Source organism: Thunnus maccoyii, chromosome 17, assembly GCF_910596095.1.
Source record: "Thunnus maccoyii chromosome 17, fThuMac1.1, whole genome shotgun sequence".
NCBI classification, from domain to species: Eukaryota; Metazoa; Chordata; class Actinopteri; order Scombriformes; family Scombridae; genus Thunnus; species Thunnus maccoyii.
The window spans coordinates 13,907,012-13,924,987 of NC_056549.1; the positions used below are offsets into that span (position 1 = coordinate 13,907,012).

Below are 17,976 nucleotides of genomic sequence, written 5' to 3' on the forward strand. Positions count from 1 at the left end.
AAAGTACATTTTTGCTAATACTTCTGTACTTAAGTAAAATTTAAAATGCAGGACTGTTACATGTAATGGAGTATTTATAGTCTTGTATTCCCCTTATTGTCACCATCATCATCACCATCATCATCATCCTTCATCTATTCGCATTTTGCATCCCTGACAGCTTCTCTTGTCTGACCCCTCTTTCTTTTCTGCATTTCCTCCTCTTCCTCTCTGTGATGCGTCATCTCAGCTGTTGCTAGAAAAAAAAAGCGGCCGGTCAGGTGGTCATCTGAGTAGGACATCACACAGAAAATCCATTCTCCCGATATTGAGGTGATGGAAAGGAAGTCACGATGCGCATACTCCTACTTTCCGTGTGTGTATGCTTGCTGGCGCGTATTGACCGTATGCGACACTGAGGACGAAAACGTTGCACGGCGCACGCACACACGCGCGCAGAGCTATAGGCTACGTGTCCAGACACACACGCTCTTCTACTTAAGCAAGTTGGGTTTGCTCTGTCATGGAAACGCGGGCATAGCTGGAGCTCAACCCCAAGTAGCCACAAGACAAGAAATATTTGCCCTAATATGACCAGGGCAACTGGAAATGAGGAGTGGCGCTCACCTTGCCTTAGCCTGAGTGAATTTGACCTTTTTTTATACATGTAATGTTTCTGCTCACAATCACACTGTTCAAAATCATATTGTATTTAAAACTTCTGCTCTAAAATGTATTGATCGGTAATTTCCCCTCGAAGAATGAGTGCGTAAGTAGCACATTATATTCAGGGACTTCTTTGCTGCAACGCCGATATCTGAAATTTAACTGTTAACTACAGCAATAACGACCCCTAATAGCTTTCTAGACTATTATATAGCAGTTTCATATTAAATGATTGTGCATCTTTGGCTTTTTTGTGCGCAGTGGATGCGGCTTGCAGCATGTAGGGTATATGTGGCATGACGAAAAACAATTAAAAGCGGAAACAGACACAGCGGGTGATATATCAGCCGATAAAATGTAATGTAATGTGACACAACGATATCAGGATGCCCTCGTTTGCTTTTTTTTGGCCCCCCTCAAAAATAGAAAATGAAAACAAACAGGCGCTAGAACTGTTTTATTCGCCTGTTGGTGATTTGATCACATGTGTCGACGTTTAATGGGTGAAACTTTTGAAAAAGATTTCAGAGAAGCGCGCATTGCCGTAGTCTATATCAGCCCATAGAGGACACACCTACCCTGTTCTAATGATCCACCAATCATCCACGTCTCCGGACCACTGCTCCCAGTAGTCACTACTTCACAGCCACAGTATGGAGAGAAGGAGACAGAGGTGGACGCGTTCTGTCTTTACGGAGAGAGCTGACCTGCTTAGTGCGCACTGACAGAGCAAACGGAATAAAAAGCCAGAGCAAATATAGCAAAGTTTTGTGGGACGAGTATCTCTCTGCGCGGTTTTCATTTTCACTGAGCGTCATCCCGGTCCATGGGTTCAGGTTGCACATAGGAGTAGGCTACAAGTTTCCAATGGACAGATTCTTGGAGACGGATGGCGCAACAAGCATGGGATTATTTTTGTAATGTGGATTGCTACTCCTTTGCAAGAAAATAAAGGTCTGCTGCGGAACAATGTGAGACGTTATGCGTCTTGGATTCTCGTGTTTCTGGATATCTTGAAAATCATTGGCAACAGTTGAAAAAAAAAAAGAAGTTATGCGCAAAGGATTGTATGCTCCGACCCTGGGACCAACATGGATTTGCCATTAAAACCCCCTGCCCCTTATTTAGAGAATTTTTAGCCGGTCCACTTGTGTTGTTGTTGTTCTTGTTGTTGTAAACTTCATGCTTGTGAACAAATCGCCACACTGGCCTCTTGGATTTTGAAACGTCGCCTGCCTTTGGATTGGATTTCCAACACGATGAACTTTATTGACAGTTTGACACTATTATTTCTGACGCTGTCAGCTGTCAAGGTGAGTTGAGTGATCCAGAGAGCAAACTGGAAAAAAAAAAAAAAAAAAAAAAAAACATTAATCGACCTTTGCGAAATGTAGTCACCGGTCATTAATGTGTAGCTCGTCCTTGCCTTTCCTCTGGCTAGGTCATCGCTCGTGTTTAAACAAGCCGAAATGTTTAGTGGCTTTGGGCAGATTCAAACAGCCATTACGCGAGGCTGACACTATATAAACCGAACCCACACACTCGTGGGTGGTGCGTTCTTTGTGTCACAGATGTGTTATATGTGATGATTTTCAAATAATGTTGTGAAGTTTGACGCTGGGTGATTGCAGGCCTGCTCTAAAACCACCTTGGAGATATTATTACGCTTTAAAGGCGCAGTGGCTCCATTCTGAATTAGGACATGTGAGCAGGTTCACTCTTGGCGCTGAGACTGCTCTTATGGTTAGCCCACTTCAATAAGAAGACGCATTGCTTTTCACACTGAAATTGAACACTCAGTTTTTGGAACAAACCCAACATTACCTCACAGATTAATCAAGTTGACTTGAGAATTTTAATGACTGTTTGAGACCGCGCTGTAAATCGCTTTCCATATAATCATTAATCAAGCGTTGTGAGTCCAGGAACGCTTGAGCAAAGGTTTCAAGGTGAAAAAAAATATAGCGCTAGTACACACACCACATGAGTAGGAGGCTGCATATTTTCCAACAACATGATTGGACTTTGAATGATTACTTCCAGTAGAAGTTTGCCACTTCAAAGGTAGAAATCATGTTTTAGGGGTGCAAACTAGTTCCTCTCTCGAGCATCTCTTCTCTAACCTGATGAGATAGACCCCCTCTAGAGTCCTGTAAAGTGTTTATTTAACTAACTGTGTGATTTAATGACAGCCTAAGCCAGCCAATCAACGCGGTATAGTATCAGGATGCCCCCCCCAACCGCTCATTATCAGTCATCACTCGGTTTAAAGACCGGTGTTCGCAGCTTGACACCCCACCATTAATAATACAGTATATAGTGTTTTGGGGGCTGGGGGCTTGGGTCTCTCAGCCCACAAGGTCGGACCCTCTCACGCCACCAGAAAGGGGTGGAGACAGCTGCGCTCACAGGCTCATTTTTTTTCTTTACGTTTCATTAAGGAGTGGAGTACGCCTTCCCAAAAAACGCCACTGAATACACGCCGGTGCCACAGGAATGGGTCTCACGCAATATTGGCGAGATATTGCGCGAGTTGTATGTGAGAAAGAGAGAGAGGGGGGGGGGGGGGGGTGGTGGCGGCGGCGGCGTGGGGTTGCGCGCGCGTGTATATGTGTGTGATGGTGAGAGAAAGTTGTGCGTAAGGAGCGCGCGCACGCACTGATGGAAAGTTGCCAAAATCCTTTGTGGTCCGACTGGTGTGGTGACAACTACCCCCTGTGAGGGAAAGTAGCAGGCTGAAATTCTTGTCAGTTTTAATGGCAACAGTTATTAATCCGCGTTGCCTAGAGGCAGCGGATAAATGTTTGGTGAAATCGGAACTGAAACAAAACTAACACACTCACAACAGTTTATTTCCAGGTTATAACGTTTTTGCTGATGTGGTCAGCTTTTTCATAATTGGCACGTTGTACCTCCGGTCAAATATCTGATCATAAACATATAGCCTACACCACATGGTCTGACTTATCATACCGGGAACTTTATGAACTATAACTGTATAGTTTATGAACTATTCCATATGAATTATAGATCCTTAAATAAAGTTATGAGTATATACAGTACCAGTCAAAAGTTTGGACACACCTTCCCATTTCCTTGAATGAAAAAGTGTGTCCAAACTTTTGACTGGTACTGTAAGTTTTACCAAATGTTAAAACATAATGTATATTTCTAGCTTTTGCTTCAAAATGTGACATTCATGAATATAATCAGGAATGTGATATAGGATAGGCTTGTAGCTTGTATATGGCATACAATGTAACTCTCATTGGCCCATACACTGTGTCTAGTCCAGTCCAAGATAAGATGCATAGTGTGGTTTTCATATTCTGGCAGTGGCCAACAGAAATGTCAAAATGTAAATATATATTTTTTGCGCAACTATGGATAAGTAGAGGGCACTTTTTCTGAGCTCTTGCACAATTTACTGTAACTAACGGCTTGTTTTTTTTTTTTTTTTTACTCCTTGCAGAGTGCCCACATACCGAAGGAAGGAGAAAGAGGTCCACATGACGGTAGGTGTCCCACAGGGCACCGTGGGAATACAGTCTGCACTGGGCTCCCCGGCTGGCAGAAAGCCAAACAGAAAGTGCTGGTTTGAGGTTCACCTTGACAATATTGGGGGAAATTATCGCCTCCTGGTGGACATTTTTGTAGCTTGACCTGCCCTCCTCCCCCCCTCCAACCTCCAGTCAGACTCTCCTTTTTAGTAAATGAGTGCAGTTTCACCCCTAAATCAAGACTGTTGTATGATTTCATTCTGTACAGCATTCCTTCTTGTTTGAGGTTAAGCTGGGGAAATGTTATGCTGACCAGACTCTTTTATAGAAAGGAATTTCACCCTCTTGGCCCACAATTTCATTTTTCACAATCCCACTGTTGCTCAATCTAATTTGGACAATCAGAAGCTGAACTTCATGATATTGTTCAGGCCCAGTATGTTTGGTTTGGCTTCCCAGAGGGCCTTCAGGCAGGGGTTGTTTTAGGCTCACTATTGCTCTGAGTGATAGTTTGGAGGTGTTGCCTGTCTGTGTCTTAATATCTTTCTCAAGAGCAGGACTCCAGCAAAGACAGAGCGAGGGGGCAAGTGGACTGAAGGTTAAAGAACAGACCTCAGGCTATTTTTATATAGCTGTAGGTGATCTGAATCACAATGGGGCACAGGCAGAGATAGGTGTGATATTAGGGAAGTTAAACTCTAATGATGACAATATAAACAGATTGAAGACACAGGAACTAAGCTTACAAATTGCAATTCAAAGGAAAAACAAAAGTGGAACGTGTGTGTACATGTATGTGTGTGTTCAGCCCTCTCCTTCACTGTGAGCATGCCAGCATCATGTCTCCTTTTAGGTGTGTGTTATTGTTACAGCAGCACAGTACTACTTAAGAGTCAAACCTCACAGACAGCGGTTTAGTCTGGAGCTACGCTGCCATTTTATAACCCGATCCTCTGTGAATGTGTCTCTCAGTGATCCCTTTAATGGAGGTGTACAACAAGAGTTTGTGTAAGCCTCGGGAGCTGCTGGTGGAGATTCTGCAGGAGTATCCGGAGGAGGTGGAGCACATTTTCATACCGTCCTGCGTGGTGTTGACGCGCTGCGCCGGCTGCTGCAATGACGAAATTATGCAGTGCACGCCAACGTCCAGCTATAACATTACAATGGAGGTCAGTGGTGGTTTTTTCTTTAAAAATACTTTGGGTGTTTTGTGCAATGGTGTTCAAAGGGGTACTTTTGAAATTTTTATGAATTTTCTCCAACTAGGTGGTGTATGTGCTCTGAACAAACAATTTATGCCCAAATGTCACACCAGAGGGGCACTTTGGTTGCTTAACTGGCCCATCACAGTGCCTCCCAAGTGGCTGGCGTAAGTGTCCCTCTGGTCAGTCCACGTGCCTGTACAGTTAGCTGAAAAGCTGCCCTGGTGTGACCTTTTGGCCCAAAATGAACCCTATCCTTTTATGCAGTAGGGTAGGGGTGCCCCCTCTTCATTTTCACCCTTACTCTTTAGAGAGTATGTGCAAGCCTCTGGATCTGTGTTTATGAGCAGTCTGAATCACTGAGAGGTGGAAAAACATGTGGAAAAAGCAAAGAGGAAACCTGCTTCCTACTGACCTGTCTGCTCTTGATTTAAATAAACATTTCTAGTGAAGGGTGAAGAGCTTTTTGAACATCCCGTCCCCTCTTCCTGATCACTGTTCCTTGTTATACTCTAACTTTAAGCCCTGTTTTTCAGCTCTTTATTTTCTGAACACCACAGATCCATAAAATACTGTTTAAATAAGCAAGATTGTGCATCCCATGAAACCATAAAGGTTTTCTGAAACTCCCATGTAACTTACCAATTGTATTCTGTGCAGGTTAACTTTTAGATGGTAAACTTAATCATCAGACTCCTCATCATCTGGTTCCTCCTCATCCTCAGCTTTTGTCTATTTTACTTCAATATTTCATTGAACTCTGTGAGAACTTCTCTTCTTTCTTGTTTTTTTTCTTTACAGATTAAAAGAATAAAACCCCAAAGGCAACAAAATGATATTTTCATGAGTTTTACAGAACACAGTGCATGTGAGTGTAGGTAAGAAACCCTGAACACACACTCAAACACACACTCATACACAAAGCACTGAACTGCTAACCACTGTGCACACTATGTATAACAGAGCAGAGGTCAGCAAACACGTCATGTAAAGTTAGTGTTTTCAGTTTGACTCTGACACGTTCAACAGATGCTTATCAGGAGGATTCATATCTTATCTTTGCTTCTTTTACTTCACTGATCGTAAAAAGACCTGAACAAGTTGAAGCAGATCCCAGCCAGCGTTCTCTATATTGCTTTAGTTTATCCTCATTCCATCACATTGCTCAAGTAAAGCAGATACATTTGTGTGAGTGCAGTGCTACCTAATCCTTTGTTTTCCTGCTGTGGCATGTAGAGGTCATTGTTGGATCTACATAGGTGTGATAGCTTTAGTTATTGATCTCTGAGATAAGCAGTGTGTGTCCTTTCTGTACCCTCTAGTCACAGTAAGATGACTTCTTCTAATTAGGCCTGACGTAGAGTGACGTCAGATTGATACATTTTGTTAGTTTCTCTTATAGGTAGGTAGCTTAAATGTTTAATCTATTAAAGCCTGTAAAGAATACATTCAGAGATAAGTGTTATATTGCTGGCATTTAAGCTTGACTGGCACAACAGATTTAGATGTTCTCTAAAATTGAAACAAGGCAATAACACATTTTGTCTTCATATCATCTTCTACAAATGAATATGTCCCTGTCTGGGGTATTCATTAAAAAAAAATGTCAACTTTCCTTGAGCTCTTGCTCCATCTTGGGCCTTGGTGTCCTCATCTTTTGTCAGAATCATGAGCATCTGAGCTTTGAGCTGTGTATCATGAATTAGTAAACTGTGACACAGCAAAACAACAGGGACATGCATCATCCTCCCACACTTCTGGAAAATCTAACAAGCAAATAAACATTGTAGACAGGACTGTTGGCAGAGGACCGAGCTCTGTTGTCACTTTTAGCATCTTTTCTGAGCTACTTGTTGTAATATATGTTGGTAACTTGTAAATCCCAGGCTGTCTATAGAGGCTGTGGCTCGAAAGAAATATCACTTTGAACTCATTGCTGTACTGCTCTCTGATGATGTATATGTGATGAGTCAGTACTTCACTCTAAAACCATTAAATGTAGATGTAGCTATAAAGTTTTAGGGTACGTTTATAAAGTTTAAGAGACTCTGATCAATCTTCAGTATTTAGTGCAGTTCTAAATTTTTCACAGTACTGTACAGATTACATGTAACATGACATACAACCAGTGGTGGAAAGTTACTCAATTCACTGTACTTAAGTAAAATTTTGAGGTACTTGCACTTGCGTATTTCCATTTTTTGCTACTTCGTATTTCTACTCCACTACATTTCAGAGGCAAATATTGGAGTTTTCCCTCCAATCCATTTTTAGTGACAGCTAGAGTAACTTTGAAATATTTGTTTTTTTCATATCAAACATATGATTAGTTTATAAAATATTATATATTGTTATAAATTAAACTACTCAACAGTATTTAAATAAGTTAAAATTAGTTCCACCTTGACCAAATACATTCTTACTTTAGATACTTAAAGCAGCTATAATCAATAATTTCATATTAACAATGGATATCATGACTACTTATATATAAAAAGGGATCGCTTGTAATGAACCCACAGAGCATTATCCACAACTCTGCAGGTCCTTTCAGCTCTACATAGTGTTTTGGTGTCTTTCAGCTTATTGTTTTGGTTTTCTGGCTCGCAACTTTACCGTTTTGTTTCAGTCTCACAGCTCTCATCAGTTTTCAGTCTATACTCTACCTACACAGCACTGAAAAGCACACAAAGTAAGCAACTAGCTGTTGAACAGTTCGTTGAGTGGAGCATTTAGCCAATAAAGAGCCTCATAGTTTTCTCAGGAGTTGGCGGAGACCAAAAACTAAAAAGAGATTGAATATTGAACTTGAAGTCTCCCCTCCTCTGATGTACGTGCAGAGTTTGACACTCGAAGGCTGTTTTTACAATCATCTGCTTGAAAGTGGAAAGTTTCTCTGAGCTCACCGAAAATCTGAGTTTAAGGCCTTCGAGGAGGATTTGTTACATCACAACTAGCCAATCGTGGTCCAGTGTGCAGCTTACACAACTGTGATTTGGAAACTTGAAGTCTCCAGTGCACATAAACTGAAAATGGACTTTTCAGTAAAGTAGGACACATCTTGTGTCCAGTAGTTAAACTTTCGAAATGAAAAATATTCGCATATTCATCAATTTTTTTCTGGATTTATTTATTTATTTAGTTGAAAAAGCATATTACACACAAATTATTATTCAAAGTAGAATATTTTAATACATCTTAAAACATGTCTTGAGGGGATCTTTAACTTCATCCAGTAGCAGGGAACACAAATGAATGCTAATATTCCTGTCGTATCTGCATGATGCTTATATAAGCAACTGTTTGCTAACAAGTTTGCAATATGACAACTTTATACAATGATAATATGTCAATGTTGTGGTCACTTGTGTTCATTTCCGCTGCCCCCAATACATTTAAGTGGCCAGAAAATCTAAAATCTTCTGTTTTTGTACTTTAAATGCATGTACACACAGTATGCGTGGACTAATAAATTTCAGTCATCTTCAGATACATAGAGTACTGTATATATGCACACACATCCACATGCTTTATTCAGCATACTGATGTGGAGTTACAGTACCAACCTGTCAACTAGAAACTTGGCCGGGTGTCTGTGACCTTCGTGAATGAAACACTGTTTCCTAACACTTTTGGATAACTGTTGCCAGCACATTTGTTGCTCCACACTCTCTTATCGGCAAGAGTCGTCACGCGGGCGACAGTGAAACAAATCTGGCAACCTGATATTGTAGTTATGTTTTTATGTGTGTCAATATCCATTAATGAACGCAATAATTCATATGCCTGTCCAACAGTGTGTGACATGTGTGCGCAATTTCCCAAAAAGTCTGGTTCATTTACCGAGCCAGACATTTGAAAGTGAAAGCCAGTTTAATCACAGTTTCTGGTAAAGGATGATGATGTAACATGCAAAGATTGATATGAGCCACCCATGGTGATAATGAGCCTCCCCGTTTCTCTATTGTTGATTATCTTCATATGTATCTGTTTACCAGGAAATAATGGCATGCTGTGATCTAATATCATGTTGTTTTGTTCCTGCCTTTCAGGTTAAGGAGAGAAGTGAGAGAACAGAGAGAAAAGTGAGTACAGCACTCTTTCTTCTTGGAGATTGAGTTTTTGGGGGGAAACAATGGGGACTTGAGATTTGATCTTTCTCCTGTTTTCTCCTGCAAACAAACTCTCACTCTCTGTCGTCTGTAACTCTCGGCTTTTCTGACATTATCCCATATGTTCTTACTTGCTTAATCTTGACCTCCCTTTTCCTCTGTCTCTCCATTTTCTTTTACATTAATACACACAGGGAGGGGGGGGGACAAAAAACACCTCATAATGATAATATTTCATTAAAACCCAAGCTGGTGATAAACACGGGGAATACCAGGTTAATCCATGCAGGTGAATGAGTGACACTTGATGAGTTCATTGCCCTCTCCGTACCTGCCCTTTACACCTTTCCTCCTTCCTCTATCACATCTTTACATTCCTCTCTTCTCATCTTTACTGTTTACATCCCACTTTACTTCTGTTACTCCTGTTACTGGCTGCTCTGATATAGATAAGTGTTTTTGAAGACCTGTTAAACTTTTGTGTTTATGGTCCTTACTCATGTTTTCTTCCCTTCCCGTGCAACAGGAGTCAGTGTACTAAGGGTCATTACAACTCTTTTATCCTCCTTCTGCGAACAGTCGTTAATATCTTTCTATTGCAGGGTGTATTGTTGGCTCTATTTTGGTTTTATTTCAGGTCAAATGTCGTATAGTAGATAAGAGTTGGTTCTGAGACCTCCTCTTTGACCTTGTCTTAACTGTTTACGAGTCCGACTGCGGTGGTTACGCTGTTACAAAGTGGTGGTTTTAGGGTCATTCAACTTCTTTTTCTGATGCTTTCATACTTCCGTGTTAGTTTTAACATTGGCCTCCTGCTATTGAGAAGTCTGTTAGCATGACTCATCCTCTTGAGGTTGTGAAACTAGTTGACTTTCGATGTCCAGAGTGAAAACTGATTTCGTAATGCCTACAAGTGGAAATTCTTGAATTTACAACACATCAGCTTCAGCCTGTTCTGTGGATATTTGGTGTTGTATTTGTCATCCAATGCAAGCTGGCTCGGACCAAATGATATGTTGTGCGCATATAATAATAACTGGGCTTTATACAGCGTTTAAAGTCCCCTCAATTAAAAAAAAATGCATTTTGCTTGTTAATACTTCCCTTGAATGTTTGACCTGTGCAGGAGTAGAGTTTGACACTAGAAGGCTGTTTTTACATCGCTTCTGCTGAAGGGGCAAAGTTTCTCCATGCTCATTTTAAATCCCAATAATAAACAAATTAAAGGTGTGTACTTACAAGCATGATTTGTGACATTACAGCTAGTTTGTAAGCCAGTCATGTTCCAAAATGCAAATCATACAAGTGTGATGTGGAAACTTGAAGCCTCGAGGAAACACTGAGAATTGATTTTTCAGTGAAGTACGAGACATCTTGTGTCTCGTAGTTAAACTTTCAAAACGAATAAGATTAGCATATTCATAAATTCTACATCCAGAATCTATGAATATGCAAATCTTGTTCGGAGTAGCTATATTTTTAAGACCTATTAACTAGGTAAATTAAGTTTTTTTTATGGAAAAAGAGGTTTTTTTTATGTATTTAAAAACATTGTCAGAAGGGGTCGTTAAACTATCAGCATTGATATACTGTAGTAGTCATGAATATCCATAGAGTCTTCTCAGCAACATCACTCTTGGATACATTTCTACTGAGTATTTCAGAACTTATCATGTATAAAATGCAAAGCTTTATACATGCTATATAGCAAAAGCTTATGCGAGGTAGATTAGCTCAGCTTGCTTTTGAACATACCGCCGGATATTTTAATGCACACCTGCACCTGCGAAGCTCCAGGTGTACGCTTTATAGGCCTGTATGCTTTTATGGGCTTGTTTTCATTGTGCTGTGGTCTGAAACAAATTGAATCAGCCATAAAGAGTTGACCCAGATAGGCTGAAAGATGTAGTTTTGGTGAAGTCCAAGTTTATTGTGCTCAATTCTTCTGGGAAATTTTAGAATAGCCGGCCAACGCAGACCTCAAACTACACACTCTGCAGTCATTGTGCTGTTTTACAAAAAAAGATAATCTTCTCAGCCCAAGTTGGACAATAAAGTGATTTTCTCACAGAACATTTGATATTCATCATATTCACAAACGACAGTACGTGTTGAAACCACCTACATTGAGCTGCATTACTGTGGGTGTGTCTTTAGGACACATTTCGATGGTTGCTTCAGCTTTTAAGAAGGTAATTTTTCTAGTCATTTTTCAACACATGGTTGCATTTATTCCCTGCACTCTTGAAGTTACAAGGATATGGTCGACTTTAAACATATCACAGACACTCATGTGAACACTGCCTGATGCCTTTCTCATAATTTGACAGTTATTGTGCCAAACAAGTAAATCAGTAACAATAATCAAATTAAACAATAATCTGTTATGAATGGCTAATTGTTTGGCTCTTTGATTTATAGAAATTTCAAAAGATTGATCTTAATCAGAGTTGATCTAGCAACCATCAGTTTAAGCTTTTCTAAAAGCATCAGTCTACACAGCAGTCCATTCTCTCTCTTCAGTCACTCAGGCATCTCTCTGCGTTGTTGTCCTCTTTCTCTTCCAGAAAACCCCGGAAAGGCAAGGGTAAAGGCCTAAAGAGAAAACGAAAGAAAAACCGTGACAAAACAATTCACGATGCGTATGTCAGCTCCGCCTTCTCCACCTACCTGCACCTGAGTGTTGCGCTTCTCATAATTAAGCTCATTTGGGAGGAGCTCATTTGCCCCTTTTAATTTGCACCATGTAATTTGCCCACGTCAACTAGCATGTTGCTACTGTTGCTCTTGTCCTAACTTTGTCTCTCGCCCACTCATCATCAGATTGTCAGCTACATGTTTGCTAACACGTTTTGCTAAAATAGCTTTAGCAAAACTTTACATAACAGCGATAACCAGGGAAGCAGACTTGCTAGCTCCCTAACCCATCGCCACCCCTCAAAATCCCATATAATCTCTTCCCAACCATACCAGCTCCATGTTTGCAAGAATGTCACTCCTTATGACTGAGACTGGTAGATGGTTGGGATGAGGTCCAGCGGTGTATCATGAAAAACAGTAGAAGCACGAGGTACAAGTTGCTCCTAACATCTTGTCAGATTGATAAAGGACATGTTTAAAGAAGCTGGAATAAACAGATCTTAGATCAGCTGTTAGCTGTAACTTGAACCGTCTACTGAAACAGATCCACCAGCATGGCTTCGCAGAGAAGTTCATACTGTTCTGGTATCTGTGCTGGGATCACCAGGATTGTAATCATGGTCCTGTGTTCAGTGTTGAGTCTGTGCTGCTTTGCTGTGTCTCGTACCCGTCTCTTTTGTTCTTTTCATCTTTCCAAACAGGTTTTGCCATCCCATGCATAATGCTGGTACTTTTTATGTAACGTGTAGATATGAGTGATGGCTATCTATTGGTTTGTTGTTTTTTTTTCTTTTTTTTTGCTATAGGGGGGAGTTGTAAACCAGCAAATTGTTTAACAAGTACTGTTTTGTGTCTTTGCCTGCTTTTGACTCTGAAACAATGCAAAAGCACCCATATTTTATTCAAAAATCATGAAAAAGTGATGTCATGTTCCTTCAGTGGTCTTACTGTGAATGAATACATGTCTGTTTGTTCATCTGTAATTTGTATATTAAGGTATCAATGGAGTATCTGAGCCTTCATCTGTCCATTTCAGCCTCTGTTATCTACATCTTCTGAATCTAATGTCTCTCTGTGGGAAAAGTAGTCTTCAGTTTTCACTCAATAAAATGAAATCTTTCTTAACGGAGCTCCAAGCAGGCCCTTGAGTCTTCTTTATCAAGAGCTGATCATTTGTAAGAGTGAGAGTGAGAAGTGTGGTACAGTTGACCTGCAGTTCAAAGTCGATATGTGTCGTTCTGTGTTGCATGGACCGGTCCAGAGCTTTGCTTATCGCATGTCTAACACATACAAGGCATTTGTGAGTGGTCCAATCAATGAGGGAGGGTTTGGGGGCGTGAGGTCGGGTAATTTTACTGCTTGAATATTCGCCTGCTCTGTGGGAACCTGTGTGCAATACTACCCAACTGTCACATGCAATACAGCTTGTTGGGCTGGGGCTTGGAAAAGCAAACTGGAGCATACGAAAGGGTTGACCTAAGGGTGACAATTTCAAGGGCGGTAACACTACACTGTGATAATCTGCATCTCTCCCTCTTCCTCTCCATCTCTGTCTGTCTCTCTCTGTCCAGTGTTTGTGAGCCATGTTGTGATCACTGCTCAGAGAGGAGAAAGCGTTTGTTCGTGCAGGATCCTGTAACCTGCCGGTGCTCCTGCAAACACACAGACGAATACTGTAAAGATCGCCAACTAGAGCTCAATGAGAGGACCTGCAAGTAAGTGTTGGTTTAGAAACCAAGCAATTTTCTTAATCAACGCAGTGTGTACATATTTTCCACAATATCAGCGTTTTTAATCTACTGGTGTTACCTATAATTGCTGCAAATTTCAAATAAATTAGATATACATATTCCATGAATGGCTCAAAAATTTCAAAATTTTAAATATTGCAAATAATGCTGCACAACTTCCAGGCCTCATTGGGCTTTAGCTTTAAAGGGGATGTATCATGCACATTTCCAGGTCTATATTTTTATTCTAGGGATCTACTGGAATATCTCTGTAGGATTTACAGTTCAAAAAACTTATTTATCTTATTCTGGCCCTTTATGTAGCCCCTCAGTTCAGCCTCTTTCTGAAACAGGCTGTTTCAGCTCCTGTCTCTTTAAGGCCCCCCTCCCGATGAACCCACTCTTCTGACTGGTTAGCTCCCGGAAGCTGCCCCTCGGCAGATGTCCAGCGGTTCCAGAGGTCACATAAACAAACAATAGTTGTAGGATTTCACATCTTTTTTTTCTTTTTTCACCCTTTACTCAAAAATGGGCACTTCTTAAACACATCTGTACATGTTTGAGCCTGAATCTGATTTAAAATATGCGAGCGGACAATGCGAACAACCTTAGCAACAAAAGCTGTTTGTTGGTATGCGCAAACAATCTGACATCATAATAAGGAGGAGGTAGAGGTAATGTTGCAAAATGAAGTGTTCAGGGCAGGCTTAAGCCCTGGCTTTTGACTTGCAGGGAACATTTTTCATCTGTTCACCTCAAATTTTGGACTTTTGACCATGTTTAACATAGACATCCAATATCATAAAAGTATAAAAATAACAGAAAAGCACAAAAAGCATGATATATCCCCTTTAAATAGCTGTTATAAAATAAACATAAAATAGGTTTTTACTGATTTCTTGACAATAGACTTCAATCTTACTGATTTTAAGCAAATAAGCATACATTGGCTACATGTGTGTTCACTGTAGCTGCTGGAAACTGTACCAGTCCAGTGAATCTTTCCTCCATCAGGAAATTAGATTGACGTCCATTGTTTCCGTGTCGGAACATGCTTGTCCCCAATGTACTGTAACTGCAGCAGTGTCTTTAATGTAGCTTTCAAGCCTGTGGTGATTCAGCCACTGATAGCTGGTGATATTCTGCTGATATTCTGTTTGTAGTTTGGATTTGGCATGAGTCTCTGACAGCCATCAGATAACAACTGGACAAGATTCTAAGTGCTACTTCATGTTACAGGAGTCATCAACACATACTGATTAATTACTAAGTCAGGGGAGTCATCTAGCGAGGCGCTATTAATTTGCATTTATCTGATGTTGTTAAATCGTCCCTTGTGTTTATGTGTGTGTACATGTCTGAGCAAAATAGCAAAGAGCTCAAAACTAATTTTTTCTTTCCTTCTTGTTCAGATGTGACAAGCCAAGAAGATGAGAGGGGTGGTAGCACCAGATGTACAAGATGAAGGAATATTCTAGAGATATTTCATAGCACAGCACTTTGACCTTTGAACCGTAAGCTCTTCTTTTCTGTGGAAAGCATTCCCCTTGGACTGACAGAGAACAAAAAGAAAAAAGAACTGAAGTTTCCTCCCACTGTATATCTGTGTGTATATAGACCATGATAAAAGAAAAAAAGTACAGAATTGTTATGCTGCTACAAATCAAATAACTAAACCCATCATTTGATGAAAAAGCAAATACCATGTGGTTTTGTATTCTAACAGGCTTGCAATGCAGGTGTAGTTGTGTTGTCAATTCATTGTATGCAATTACTTCACTGGATATGAGTCTACTGTGGTTGTGTGTCAGTCATAAATTACAAAACCTCTCAATCTAAGATATATTTAACTGCTAAAACAGTGGGTGGGGCTGAAGAGGACATGGGAGAGCTCTCCTTTCAAAAAAGGTGGATGCGTTTTCATCGGTCGACTTTTGCTTTTGGAGTATAGCAACTGGACAGTCACGACAGCCGATGGAAATCTTGAATCTGTCTCTTCAAGATATTGCTACTTTTCCTCCGAGGAAACTGCGGGATTGATATGGACAATGTTTCACAATTGTGATCAGCTTGCAGGAGAAGAGACGTGGAGTGCCATATACTTTTAAAGGGATACTGGTCATCAATAATAGCATCTAATGTTTTGCTATGTCCTACATGAAAACCACTGAAAACATCCTATACTGTAGTTTGATTCCATTTGAAAAACTGTGCCTCACAACATGTACTGAGAAATCTTTCGAGTGCTTTTTAAATTATTTTTGTTTCCTTTTTCAGGAGAGGATTATCAAAGTAGTTTGGTTAGTTGTTGAACTCAATACAGAATCCATTGATTACATATCTTCTTCTCTGAACTTGTACATACTTAATATCCCTTTATGCCATAGTCCATTTTAGATAATTTATAATGTTATAGAGTATTTTTCAGTATTCAGTCTTCTTCCCATATTTAATTTGGTCTATTTATATATGCAGTGTTATGTACTTGTGGCTGTCCTATCTCTCCCTTGTGTAACGTCACTGATGGCTACTCTCAGCATGGAGACTCTCTGTGCTTTTCTAAGAAACAAAAAACAACAAAAAAAAAAAAAATCAAAAATGATTTGTTAACATTCCCTAAATGGATCATTGTACTGATGACACCTCCTCTGGATTATTCAACCCCTCTTATGTAACGATGTGGGTGCCGTGTAGAACTTTAACTCGTGTAACTGTGTGTTTGTGTACATGTGTGTGTATGAGTGTGTGTTCACATGCATTTTGCTAATGTGTGCATCTGTCTGTAGATTAGTTAGTAAGTTGTATTTAAGTATTTAAGTAAGTAGCGGACCTGTGTTTTGTCCGTCCTGCAAGATGCAAATACAAATGAACTACTGCTAGCAGCTCAGCATACACTAGCACAACACCATCACCATTTTAAATTTGGATAACAATCTGCATACTTTCTGCCATCAGTCTTAGAGCCTTCATTATTAGTTCTCTTTGTCTCTTCTTCCTCACTATTAACGTTTTCTGTGTCTATGTAAAACAGTAAAGCATATTTATTTTCAAATTATATTGTTTTTATATAAAATAAGGAAAAGGTTGCTGTGTTGTGAATGCTGTGTTTTAAGAGATTTAATTAGGCAACATGAGATTTCCATGTTTGTGTGCAGCAAGATGATACTCACACATCTAAACCCAGAAGAATGCAATCAGGAAGACAACTGAACTGAGAAACTAGAAATTCCTGCACGCTTTTCATGAAAGACAGACAGATATTCAGCCTTATGAATAAAATGGCACTTTGAAGCAGTGTGCAGTAATTTCATCTGTCACATCTAACTGTAGACAACCATTTAGGGACGCTGGAAGAAATAACACAAAATTTTGTGAGAGCGGTTGTGATCCCTAATAATGTGAAGATAACATTTCTCCAGTGCAAAAGAAATATTATATAATGGTAACAGATTAATCTTTCATGTGAAACACTCAGCAGGTTAGGAAATGACACAACTTTCCCTCAATAGATAAGTTAGATAGAAAGATAGAGAAGTTGTATTATTGAGTGAAGAGTGGCAGCCTTCAGTAAAAGCATCTTCAGAGCCATTTCTGTGCAAACTAACATTTCCATTCTTTCCATAATGAAAGAACATGTCACCCAGTGCAACAGTGTGTCTCACTGATATGCTTTTAGTAGTTTATGGACAACAACAGATGTCTGATGGCACAAAGGAATAAGATATATCAGGCTTTAGATACACACACAATACTTGTAAGTAGATCAATTCATTGTTGGTTTGGATCTGCACATGAGATTTGTTGACAGTCAGAAAAATATAGAAAATCATCGGTCGTATCCTTTAAAGTTAGGGCAAAACTTTAAGGAGGATTGCTCTATCCAGAATTGTGACATACAGTGCAGTCAGACCCAAATTGGTGAGGTAAAATTTACACAACACACTGCGTTGGTCAATGAAATACATGCAAACAGGCATTCCAAGCACATTAATTTGTAACATGAAAAGGTTAACTCGATGTTAATTTCGCAATTGTCAAGATGGAGCATTGCCGTGACAACTTTCCAGAACTGTCTCATAGTTTTGCATACCGCGCTACGGTGTTTTGCATCTAACGAGCCCTTAAACTCACTTGTTTGTTATTCCAA

At 40.0% G+C, this 17,976-nt stretch overlaps 1 protein-coding gene across 2 annotated transcripts; it reads left to right on the plus strand.

Moving 5' to 3' along the window:
* The first annotated feature begins 1,166 nt into the window (after positions 1 to 1,166).
* Positions 1,167 to 17,120, plus strand: vegfab (vascular endothelial growth factor Ab). Of its 2 annotated transcripts, XM_042390620.1 has the most exons (8): positions 1,167 to 1,958; positions 4,118 to 4,160; positions 5,118 to 5,314; positions 6,149 to 6,225; positions 9,400 to 9,432; positions 12,027 to 12,101; positions 13,671 to 13,814; positions 15,242 to 17,120. In XM_042390620.1, exons 1-8 carry the CDS (start codon positions 1,905 to 1,907, stop codon positions 15,261 to 15,263), a joined length of 645 nt encoding a protein of 214 aa, XP_042246554.1. In that variant the 5' UTR covers positions 1,167 to 1,904; the 3' UTR covers positions 15,264 to 17,120. The 2 variants fall into 2 exon arrangements, with proteins under 2 accessions (XP_042246554.1, XP_042246555.1); XM_042390621.1 differs by lacking the exon at positions 12,027 to 12,101 and having other exon boundaries at positions 1,179 to 1,958.
* Positions 17,121 to 17,976: the final 856 nt, after the last annotated feature.

Coding starts and splice junctions, on each gene's coding strand:
- vegfab (XM_042390620.1), top strand. CDS start 1,905: ATGAACTTTATTGACAGTTTGACACTATTATTTCTGACGCTGTCAGCT. Junction 5,315..6,148: donor GCTATAACATTACAATGGAG/GTCAGTGGTGGT, acceptor TTTTCTTTACAG/ATTAAAAGAATAAAACCCCA. Junction 12,102..13,670: donor GACAAAACAATTCACGATGC/GTATGTCAGCTC, acceptor CTCTCTGTCCAG/TGTTTGTGAGCCATGTTGTG.